At 36.2% G+C, this 12,345-nt stretch overlaps 1 protein-coding gene across 5 annotated transcripts in view; it reads right to left on the bottom strand.

Annotated features, from left to right (window-relative positions):
* The window catches only part of VPS13B (vacuolar protein sorting 13 homolog B), a 427,554-nt gene that overhangs the window by 69,506 nt on the left and 345,703 nt on the right, over positions 1 to 12,345 (bottom strand). For all 5 annotated transcript variants that reach the window (XM_033079391.2, XM_033079426.2, XM_033079417.2 and 2 more), the window contains exons 38-39: positions 10,282 to 10,489; positions 9,758 to 9,942 (exon numbers count right to left, since the gene is read on the bottom strand). In XM_033079391.2, the coding sequence (XP_032935282.1) occupies positions 9,758 to 9,942; positions 10,282 to 10,489 (393 nt within the window). The remainder of the gene's footprint in view (positions 1 to 9,757; positions 9,943 to 10,281; positions 10,490 to 12,345) is intronic.

Below are 12,345 nucleotides of genomic sequence, written 5' to 3'. Positions count from 1 at the left end.
TCTTGAATCTCAGCCCCTCAGATCGTGGGCGCTTCCTCTTAGAAATTAAGCTATTCTTGGTCCAGAAACAACTACTGTACAAAAAAATGCACACAGAAGACAGGAAGTGTGTGTGTGTTTTATCTTCTCCAAGCAGGGCCACCTCAGTGAATGAGGCAGAACACAATATAAACTAGAAACTGATTCAGACACCAACCCATACTGAGATTTTGACTTCAGCTTCCTGAGCATGAATAAACTGATTGCCCTGTAATAAAGCTGTTCTTTTATTAAGATATTTTACTGGTTTAGGGCCAACTGTCTTAAAAATACAATTCTCTCATTAGTTGTACAGAAGTTGCAGTAGCAGGAAATAAAAAGTTTTATCCAGATTTTTATAAGGAAAAAAGTCTTGGCAATAACTACCAGTAACATTACTTTTAAATTTGATTTTGAACCAGCAACATTACTTTTAAATTTGATTTTGAAGCATTAATTTACATAAAACTAGCACAAGAACTCTGCCGAAAAATATAATATGTTGAAAATATGCCCAGAAGAAAAATAATATTAAATAGAATAGAACTTTGTAATACGCCTGCTCACACAACAAACACAATTCAATCTGACCAGTGGAACACCTACATTTTGGGCAAATGTAGGATACTTCAACATCCACATTCTTGAGTATCTTGTGTGATTGACAGAGTGAAATCATGCTACAAACCGCTTGCCTGTTAGATAATACTTTTTAGCCTTCCTCAGAGCTAAGATTGTATCGTATCTGTGTAGAAAACAGACTCTCCTGGCACAGCTACAGACCACCAATATCCCCTTTTCATGAAGGAAAAAACCAACCAAACCACCAGAAAAAGGTGATGGCTTACAGTGAGGTAAAAATATAGCCTCATATAAGTAGTTTTGGATTAGCAGTAGTACTGGGATTAAAATAATTTAGTTGTACAAAGTATTTGCTGTCCCACCCACCACAGATTCCTTTGTATTTCCATTACAGTTTTCTGTACTTTGACAGCAGTTTCAAGTGTTACATACCAATATATTTCAGGCAGCAAAATTTATTCCACTATGGTACACTCTGCATTTTCAACACTCTGGAATAATCAGACACCTCAACTGGAGAAGTTTTTCAAAATTATGTCATATAATTTCTTCACAGAATTGTTTTACTTCTTTGAATAAATTTGGTCCAAAAGCTAGGACATTTAAATTATAAACACGCATTCTAAAATTTAATATGCAATATCTGCTTAATGTAATTTTTTCCTTTATCTATAGTGAGGTCTTTGGCTGACTAATGAAAATAACTACTATTTGGCTATCTGAGTAATAACATATAACATGTCTCTTTCAACTCCATTTAACATATATACTAATAGTCCTATTTATTTCATTTATTTAAATTTACATATGTCCTGCAGTTTATAAAATAAATATCTAATAGAGTTGTAATAAACAGATGTGAAAGAAAACTCTTGTCTTCTGAGAAAAGTTGTTCTTTAAAAATACATAACTTCCTTTTAGCTGACTTTGGAAAAAAGCTTCTATACATCTTCAACTAATAGAAGCTATAAAAAACCTTTTGTAATATTGGAACCAGTTGAGAAACCACAAGTATTCAAATGCAGGAAATCATGATTTTATAACATTTTAATGTGATCTACTCTTGGGAAACAAAGTTAACCAAGCCCTATTTCTGTACAGGAAATATTCCACTGTACAGTTGTAATACATTGTGGTGAGGGGTACAGCTGCAATTTTTTCACCTGTAATGCCCCACTGGTATTGTGGCTTACTGAATTGCATCAAGATTGCCTTCCTGTCCGGAAAGCCCTCTAAGTACAAACACGACTCTAAGCCCAGGTTTTATTTTCCCCTGGTATCAGAATATGGTAATTTAAGAGCCCTGAGAAATGCTTTTTAACCTTTTAGAAGAAATATGTAGCATTCTTTTATTAGGAACTATGTTCTTTGCCTTTTAAAAACAACATATGACCAACTTATCAATTTATCAGGCTAGCAGGTTCAGAGCAAATGCAGGTCTGTGGAGTAATGTAATCTGTCACAGATACTGGCTTTTTTCATTATAGAAAAATTACTCTGAACACACTAACAGCTTTTTTTAAAGAAAGCACAGAATAATGCTGGACTATAGCTGAAATTTCTGCAGAACTTTAAATAGGAAAATTATGTACAGCTAAGTGTCAATTTTTTTCTACTAATTGTCTTTCACCTTGAGACTGAGTGTATTTGATGATCACTTACTTGCCTTTTGAACAGTAAAAGTAACAATATTTTTAAAATTTATTATATCTTAATGTATTGTTTCAAGTATTGAGAAACAAAAGTATACAGATTAGAGATCTTACATTAAGGACTTATCCAATTCTAGCAACACCCTTTATTTTTTCTTTCTGATACAGGAACTATGTTTCACATTTCATTTAAGGTTTTTAATTTTCTAGGTTTCAGTATTTATTAATAATCCAAGCACTATGATGTTGAAATGTAGTCACCTCTGACCATTGAGGTTAGCAGTCTATTAATACATAAAGTACCTTATAATTTTTAGTATATGAGCTATTTTGACCACATATTCTCACCACAGTAAAGCCTGACTCCTGTAAGAAGCACCACAAAGTCAATGTACAGTCGGAAGGACTCGGGTTTGCAAAGTTTCATAAATCAGAGTCAGAAAATCTGACGAGTACAGAACACGAGGAGAGTGTAAATCTGTCATTAAGATAATCTGATGGTTTCGTCAGTCCTCTGGCACCCGGTAGAATTTTCACTGGCTCAGTAACCCCTAAGGGTAAATTTCACTGTGATGCACAGGCAAATTATGCACAACTTCCATTAACATTCCCAACAAGTTACGCTTAACTCCCTGCAGACTGCACAGAAACTCCAGGACAAACGATACAGTCTCATCCTGATGCAGGGAACACTAAGATCACACAGCAAAATAATTAAGATTATACACACACAAACAGCAACAAAATAGTAAAGTCTCAGATAATCCTACTCTCAGGAAAGGAAGTTCACTAACAATATTTAAAGCTGGAATTCCCTAAGAGAACAGGTTCTGTTTCAACATCTGCTTAAGACTCCAACTTCTTTAGTCCCGATTTCCTTCCTTGCAAGAAAAATAAGATGATATTATAATTAATAGCCAGAATCTCAACTCTGGAAAACATGTGCAAAACTCAGATCAGAAAATGCAGATCATCTGAAGTGTATGTGGCTCAAGCTACAAGCAAACCTACAGGTTCTTACACAGAGCAGCTGCTTATGTGATGACCTGGACCCATTTTTGTACTCGCGCACAAACAGAAACACTGCGTCTACTGCTGAGAAAGAGACTCCCTACTTTAGAATAAATGGCATTTGTTACCATTCTAGTTTATGAACAGGTATGTTCAATAATAATAGCTTCTTTTCAAGCTTGCTGCAACTCTTCACAAAGTAGAGAAATAATAAAAACACTGTACAGAATCTTTATATAGTAGTAGTATGACTATTTCAGTAATTTTGAATAACATCCAAAGGTAGAATTAGTGAGGAGTGTAAGCTTGAAAAAGCAGAAGCAGCACCAAATTTGCCTTCTGAGCAATTCACAACAGCCAAATTATTTATCCATCCCTCTAAAAAGTCTCATTATTTGAAGACAGTACTGAACTGCATGGCAGTAGATTCAATAACTTGCAAACCAACAGGTTTATCAAGAAGCATGGTTGAACTTTACAGCTTATTATCTAGTAACACCATGAACTTAAATCACTAACCTGTCACACACAAATCATCTGGATTTCTAAAATAGTTGTTGCTTTGGGAATATAAGAAATAAATCAAAAATTTGTGGTTTCCCAGAAAGCACATTTCCCAGACTCTCAAATGCCCAGTTGAATATTGTAGCCCCAACAGGGAATGAAAAGTAAAAAGGAAGCAGAGTCAGCCAAAAATGAGGTATTCTCTGTTAAAAGGAAAAATGAATGTCTTTGACACTGATCATAATTCTTTTCCTGTTGACTGTCACGTCAAATCCTTCCTGGAATAATGACTTACAGTAGGTCTAATGTCAGTCATTCTTAAGCTCATGCTTCCTTAAGCCACTGTTTAAACAGCCATGAGGTGTTAGAAAATGACTATTTATTGGCTGACAGTGTTGAAAAAATCAGATTCCAGAGTAGCAAGTTTGCAAATGCTTTATTTAAACAGTACATGCATGTAACGCAATGCAACAGACAATTTTTTGAATCCCTGCCTTTTGAAGTTGAAAATATTTATGTTCTCCTAAAAGAGATTTCACCGCCTTTGGAAATGCTCTGTGTGAATTTTACCACGGCAGTTTTATTTACGTAGTCTTTCCTTATTAAATCCCAGTTAAGCCCTTGCAACCTCAGAACTGTACTCACTGCCTTAAAATAGTCTTCAGTAGACCTTGAGATTTGGTTAATTTAATCACCACTTTTCTAAACTGTGCTCTGTATCTTAGGACACTATATAAAGAAGAAAGGCCAAAAAAGGAGACCTCAGCACACATTCATCTTTTCATCAGTTGTTATAATGCTGACTACACTTGCATGCAATAGGAATCCTGGCAGGTACACAAGGGAAACATCTCCAAATACAAAAACCTGTCAGGGTTACAGTTCAGCAGATATTTCACTTTAACTTCATATGGAGAAATGAGCAAATGCTGTAGTTTATCTTTCTTTTGTTTAACAGCTTGCATCTCCCACTGGATGACAATCCAGGAGAAAGAATTTTAAGTCTGTGTTAGTGATGTATCTTAAATAAATCAGATAACTCAGAATTTGGAACACCACACATTGTATGATTACTTTGATTAGATAAATCTGGTTTTCTCCTGCTTTTAAATCCATGCCACTTGGGTAAATGCTCTTGTGACAATAAATACCTTTTGTCTGAGATATGAGGCAGTGCCAGCAACATCCTTCATAGGAAAGATAACTCTACAATGGAATGACAATAAATGAGAATCTCTGTAAAAGGTTCACTAGATAAAACAGGCCTCCAGCTGTACAGGAGATAATTTGTTTGTACTGTTCACCTGCTTGCACAGAAAAGCAGCATATTTCCCTGATGGCATATGAACTGTTTTCCTACCTTGGTGAGCCCCTCCCAATCTTTGCTCTCTCTCCTGCCCATCTAAACCTGTCAACCTTGTTCTTGGTAAAGATAAATGATATAAAAATATAACCCAGATTACATCAGAAAAGTATAACAACATCACAGGCAAAGATAAACATAAATCTGAGATTCTTAAGACTGCAGGAAGACACAGGAAGACTTTGGGCAAACTAGACACACAGTGCAATTACAGTTCTAAGCCCCACAGCACAAATATTCAACAGAACTTTCTTTGAGGTTAAATATCCAAATGTAGCTAGCTTCATATTGTATCTGCACAATGTGAAAGTCACTACTGAATCAGTAACAGATTTTTCCCCTCACTTTCTTTTTCCTGCTTTCCCTCTTCTGAATTTTAAAAATATCACAGCAACAAAAATGACTTCCCCTTTCTCAGATATGGACCTGAAAGATACAAGAAACTGTACAAGCACAGTTGAATCTAGCATCACACAACAGTTCTGAAATACAGCCCTTTATTATGATGTGAAGAATATATTCTTCAATAATTCTTTATGTTCTGGGACAGTGGAATTATCTGCATAATAATAAACTATTGTCTGAAATCAGAAATTGCTCTTACTCCTTTCATCCTAATACCGTACTTTCAAGGCAACCAGAAGAATCAGCATGGAGGAAATTGCCATGAACTCTCTTTCAACTGTCCTAGTAGCCAGATCAAGCCAATGTGCTTCATCATGAGATGAAGAGACACTATGAAACCCTTACTCTGAAATTTAGACTGTCCAGTTCATTCTTGCTCCTAAAGATGCTCATGTATTTTCTCATTGCTCATGTAATTCTCATATCTCTGCAGGAGATATTTCAACATACGTTCTAAGCCAAAATCTGCTTGAAGGCTATTACCATGCTTCAAAGTCCTTGGTGAAAGACATTTCATTGCCAGATTTTATAGGAATGAGAATCATCACTGCCCACAGATTCTAACTTTAGCTGCCATGCCACAAGACCATCACAGAGCAAATAGAAGAGCTTTGCCCCATAATGATGAGCTGTTTGCCTTATAGAATGAAGTTTAATGTTAAACTGGGAAACTGTTTAGGCTTCCCAGCTTAACTTAAGGCATGCCTTAAGTCTTCCCATGAGAATACTTGCTGAGACAAATTTATAAAGACCTGCACAGTTTTTATTACAGAAATTATCCGCACATGAGTGACCTAAATGTAGCAGTAACTAAATTTTTGGAGCAAGATCAGTAGGTTTTTTCTCTCTGGTTCTGTGTACATGAACAAAAGCACTGAATTTATGTATTTATTTTAAAGCACAGACTAATATAGAATTTTGAAGTTGCTCATCCACATATCTTTAACTAAAAGACTTACTCATAAGCAATCTATCTACTTGAATAAGTTTCATCTGTTGCAATGGAAAAAGTCTCAGACAACATCCCTTTTTTTGACTAATCAATATATCAGTCTTCAATATTTTAAAAATAGTGGAATTGCAACTTCATCTTGCTTTTTACCTTCTGAATACATTTTGTGAAAATTTCCCAAGTTTGGACTTCCCCTAGTCCTGAGGTGGGCATATGATTCTCACATCAATCCCATTCTACACCTCCCTCAAATACTAGTTATCTGAAAGAATGGTAAATCACAGAGACAAAGGAATTTGCAACATGTGAAAATGGGATTAAAGGGATTAAAGATTAAATAGAAAGAGTTTACCATATCTGTTAAACAGGAAGAACAAATTCAGATACTTTCAACATCTGCAAAGAAATACAATCCTCATGCAACTTCTTGATTTCATTCAGATCTAGGATTCTCACTTCCTTCAAACAATTAGATCCAAGTTCCATTTCAAATTGCTAAAGAAATGCCATGTGGTATGCCAAGGCAGAAACATCAGTTCTTCCTGTTCCCTCCATAAATAAATGCCACAATGTTTGCACTGTAAGAACAAACTATTAGAAACTTGACAACTGTTTACCTTTCCAACAACATAAGGTAAAGCACAAGAAAACAACTCTTGGGGGAATTTAGAAATAGTGGCAAGGTAAGGTTCAACAGAGGTTCAGTATAGTTCATATCAACTCTTACAATCTGAAGCTGATCTCTCTCCTTTGGCTGTACCAGATAACACGCACCTTCAATATTTAGAAAAATTCTCTTTATGGTGAAGCTTTGGCAAATTCCAGGAATTGAATAATAGCTATAAAACCAGAGAGTTCTAAAACCAACCCATGATTAAAACGTTATGCTAGAAGTTTAACAAAGACAGAAAGCTAGATGAAATGTCATAGCAACTTACTCAGAAAGAAAGAACATGCAACTGGAAAACTTCAAGGAGAAAAAAAAGGAAAAATTCAAGACAAACTACAGAAGGGCACCTTTGACTGTATCTTTGTGAAGTAGAGGATTAAGGAAGACTGGTAACACAGCTGGGAACATTATGGGTCCTCCTTGCATTTGAACATATATACAATCCTGGGAAAGTTTTTAAAGTATATTTTAATATCACTTGGTATCATTATTGTCTTTAAATTTAGATCCTTTTATTCAAAAGAGCTGAAGTCTTTGGCTTGCAGATGTTTCTCTAATATTTCATTTCAAGAACTGAATAAATGTTGTTTTATCTTTTTTCTCTTTGTATTTAATGAATTTTCCATATGCACTAAATCCACAGTATATTAATTAACATGTATCCATACAGGGAAAAAGTGGAGCTGATGAAAGGCCTTATGATTAACTAAATTAGAATCTGAAGTTTGATATGAGTATGTAGTAAATGCAATTTACCTAAAGAAATTAAGAATTGATTCTGCATTACTTATTCCACCACATACCTCTGTTATATTAATAAAAAAATGCATGCTGTCCATGTTTAAAATGGCTGTTCATCAGGTGCATGGCCATTTCTGGAAAATGTGATAAGTCACCACTTTGAGCCAGGCAATAATTACTACCATAATTAAACAGACAGACAACCAAAGCGTGAATCTTCTTGGAGGCATTTCTGTATATCATGTGGCCAAAGCAGAATTTTTTACTAGATGTCATCTAACTTGGCTAATATCTTTATATTTTCTCTTGTGGTAGAAATCTGAAGGATACAAACACCCGTGGAAGCTGACAGAACCTGATCACTGGTATCCGAGTGCTTCTCACTCTCTGAGGCAATCACAGTGAATAGGACCTTTTCTTCTCTAGACCATCATACGGAAGCAAAAAGCAGAACTTGAGTGCTACTGAAAGTCCAGCTGTGTATGCCCACTTGAAGAAGAACTGATATTCCCATTGGAAATGGTCATATTATTCCACAAGCACACACATAATGGTTCAAGATGTCTGTTATCTGTAATGGGAGTGTAATGTAATTAAACCAAAACCTTGGTGTGCCGTGCTCCAGAAATACCAGCCTGAAAGAAGGCAAAATTCTGGATTTCATAGCAACCTAATAGGGTCATCAAGACAGCCTACAATAACACAATTTTGATCTTTGATTCAAACCTCATGCCAAATGGAGCTGATTTTTTTCCATTTAATTTTAATTTTAATATAACTGAAAGGAGCTGACATTTGGCTGTCTAGAGGGCAAAGAAATTGGCAGGACACTTACATGACCTCACCAACAGTATGTGCACGGTAATAACATTATACCATTTATCTGAGGAAGATTATCCTACTTATTCATAACTCAAAGCATATTGGTGAATAATTCAATTTTAAAAGGATTTTTTAACAACACAGCAATAATGAAATAAAATTAATAAAATAACAGTTTTGAACAAATAGGAGGAGTTGGGAAATATTTATTTCCCTTGACTCACAACACTATTCTGATTAACAACCAGATTGAAATTTAAAAAAAATAATGACAGGTCCAATTTGAAATACAAAAGGGAAATGGAGATTACCAGAATTAAAATTGAGCTAAAATCAAAATATGTATGCAAGGAACACATAAATTTAGAAAGAATTACACTAGACAGGAGAAAATGTAATGACCTGATTGCATACATGAGAAAGCAAAAGTTCCAGCATGTTAAGGATCAGTGTAATTTTGAGGTATGATCTATTTTTGGGGCACAGAGACTGCAGCCCCCAGCCTTCCTTCAAAGAGAAGTTCCATGATGTCACACAGTCAAACTGCACCGTCCTCTTCAACCCTCTCAAGGTAAAATGACAGAAAACAGAATCTGTGGATCTTACTAGAAGCAGTGCAGCTATTTGCCATCACAGAAACAGGAGAGAACTGCCAGATTGGAGATTTTACTTCAATGACTCCACTAGTTCTTGGAAATTTTAGAACAGCTCTTTCCTCACGTCTCAGTTTCAAACCAAATGAAGTCTTTAAGCAAAGACTGATGAATGAAACCATAAAAAAAAGGAACAAAAACTGCATGGTCACAAACTAAAACTGATACACTTAGCTTATTCTGCAACATAAAAACTTCAGAGGTAAGTGGGTAAAAGGTTTATACAAGTAGTTTTGAAACTAAATGCAATGTACCTCATATTGGTTTCATAGAGCTCCTGACATTTGTTTTGCACTCATTTTTAATAAATCTGAGTTTGAAAACTTTCATTTTACAGCAGTAACATTTTAATTTGTTACTGAAAGTAGAAAACTCATTACCCACCTGAAGAACATCTCCAAGGTCAGCAGTGCTAATATCTGGGTCTTCAGTGGTATTAAAAGGAACAGGGTTAATTCTCACAAGAGTGAGCACTCTGGGTTCTGGGTATCTCCACAGCATCATTCCTGGACTATCCTCAGTTTCATTGTAAAACACAACTTCATAGGCACTGGGCAGCTTTTGTGCTTCTGTCAAATGAAAGAAAGCTATAATCTGTTATACAATTTCTAGAAAGAAATCTGCTGGTCTATGAAACCAAAGTGATTATAAAGAAATCCCTAAGAATCAAAAGGAGAGAAAATAAAAAAGAAATTTCCCTGACTTTTAAAACATTACAGCTTAATGGAAAGAAATCAAAAACCTTTAAAAGTATTTCCTTTTAATTCTAGCAGATGTCTTTTCAACTGCTTTTCCAAAAAACATAAAGTTATTCATTGTAAGAGGCAATTAATGTCTAATAGGTTACTACTGGTTTTACTTTATAATCTAGAAAAAAAGAAAGAGAGCCAAGCTTATACCCTTCTTACCTGCATCCTGTATATACTGGAACAGGCCTGTTCTCAGATCATCTGAGGTATGCTCAGTTTTTGAGGCCTGATTCCTTTCTGCAGAAAAGCAAGTGGGGTTTGTACGTTCAGGTACCAATGTCTCTACACTGCCCTTTTTAGTCAGGTACTGCCACAGAAGCTCCTGAAGAAGAACTAAACAGTTCAAATGCTCTTGACCCCAGAAAACCTTTAAAAAGAAAAAAAAAAAAAAAAAAAGAGAGAGAGAGAGAAAAGATGAAAAAATTACATACAAATATTCAGCCATTTTTGAATGGAAAAACAGGTCCCCAAAACAACAGGAAGTTTATACAACTTAATTGCCTGCAAGCATTCTTAATGTAAAAATTAATAATAGAAGCAACAAAATATCAAAACTGTCAAATTCTCCCTTTTCATTATCTGAAGGAAAACATTAATTCCTACCATGTAACAAATCAAACTGATGCTGCCTGGAAGACCACAGATCTTAGAAGTTCTATTCAAGAACTGCATGTAATGCTAGAACTGGTCACAGGTTTCTCAGTTCAACACATGACAAAAACCCCTCAAAGAAACAAAGTTTAAAGCCTTCAAAGAGGTTGCTGTTCCAAAGCTGGAATTCTGGAATACATTTAGGACTAAGTGACAAACAAAGAATGTGGCAGAGAAGACTTACAAAAGATCATCTTAAGCACAGAATTGAAGCATATGAACTGGGTGTTCTCCCAGTCCTCCAAGGGAAGTTAAAAGGTTTAAAGTTTTCTGAAGTGGAAAAAAGAAATACAGAAGAATATCTAATAAAACTGAGCATGCAAAGCCCAGAAGATTCACATACTTTGTAGTAAAATAAAGGGCAAGAAGGCATTCCTTTCTCCCAGCTTTGACAAGCATTGCTTTTTTTTTCAAATCAAGCCCCTGTTTCAGAGAATTAATTAATTAATTAATGGGACAAGTCCTTTAGACTTCATGTGCAGAAGCAGGCCTTGAAGCAACATGGAAGACAAGGAAGCAACTAGCAATTGATACAGAAATTAGATATGAAACCAGTGTGGGATGAAACCAAAATCCCCAGACAGTAACTTAAAAGTCCATGGAAAGAGTGTGAGTAAAGTGAAGGATGCACATAAAGAGCACTGCAAATTTTTCAATAGGGAAATACCAACTCTCAAATGTGAAAAAAAAAATCAAAATATGCCTAAAGGGCGTGTAAGTATAGCTGCCAAGAAGGCAGGTTTTTTTCTTGCCCTGCATCTACAAGTAAGCCCACAGAATAAATGAAGAGCCTCTTGAAACACATCTACAGCCAGTCCTGAGCTAAACACTCCCAGGCTAGGCAGGTCAGCCCCTGAATTTAGTGCACCTCCACTAGGGGTTCTACAGTACCTCTGGTCTCAGGGTCCCACGCTACCACTTTTTATTTTCTTTTTCTCTTCAGTCAGATTTGGGATTAAAAGCATGAGGAATGGAATTTCGTGTTCGGACTCAGTTGTTTATTAATTCTTATCTATGTTACAGTGAGTGCTACAGCATTTCTGGCTGACAAGCTAAAAATGAAGAAATGGTGATGTATCTCTCTTGTTACAAGAGACATTGTAATTGTCCAATTAAGAACTAACACCTAAATTATTTTTACTTTTGACCCAATGACCAAACACCCTTGACCCTCAGTGTGGCATTTACAGTAATTTCACGACCATAAGGCGCACCGGACTATAAGGCGCACTTTTTTTTTGCAGCGAGGCTCCGCCCCCAGTTCCCCCTGTGCGGTTGCTGGACGAGGCCCCGCTTCAATCTGGCAGCCATGGGACCCCGGGCCCACCTGGACCCGACAGGGGCGGTGCCGCGGGCCCCTGGGCCTGCCTCCACCCAGCTGCCGTGGCACTGCTGGCTCCCCCCATGGCTCACACTTCCAGGGTGGCAAATGTGGCAACTTTGTACATCAGATAAGGCGCACTGGACTATAAGGCGCACTTCCAGGTTCGGGGGAAAATTTTAGTCAAAAGGGTGCGCCTTATAGTTGTGAAATTACTGTACTATCTGGTTAAAAAGTATCACCTGACGTTC

Source organism: Catharus ustulatus, chromosome 1, assembly GCF_009819885.2.
Source record: "Catharus ustulatus isolate bCatUst1 chromosome 1, bCatUst1.pri.v2, whole genome shotgun sequence".
In the NCBI taxonomy this organism is placed as follows: domain Eukaryota; kingdom Metazoa; phylum Chordata; class Aves; order Passeriformes; family Turdidae; genus Catharus; species Catharus ustulatus.
Note: the sequence above shows the minus strand (reverse complement) of the source record. Positions and strands in the feature narration are given on the sequence as shown.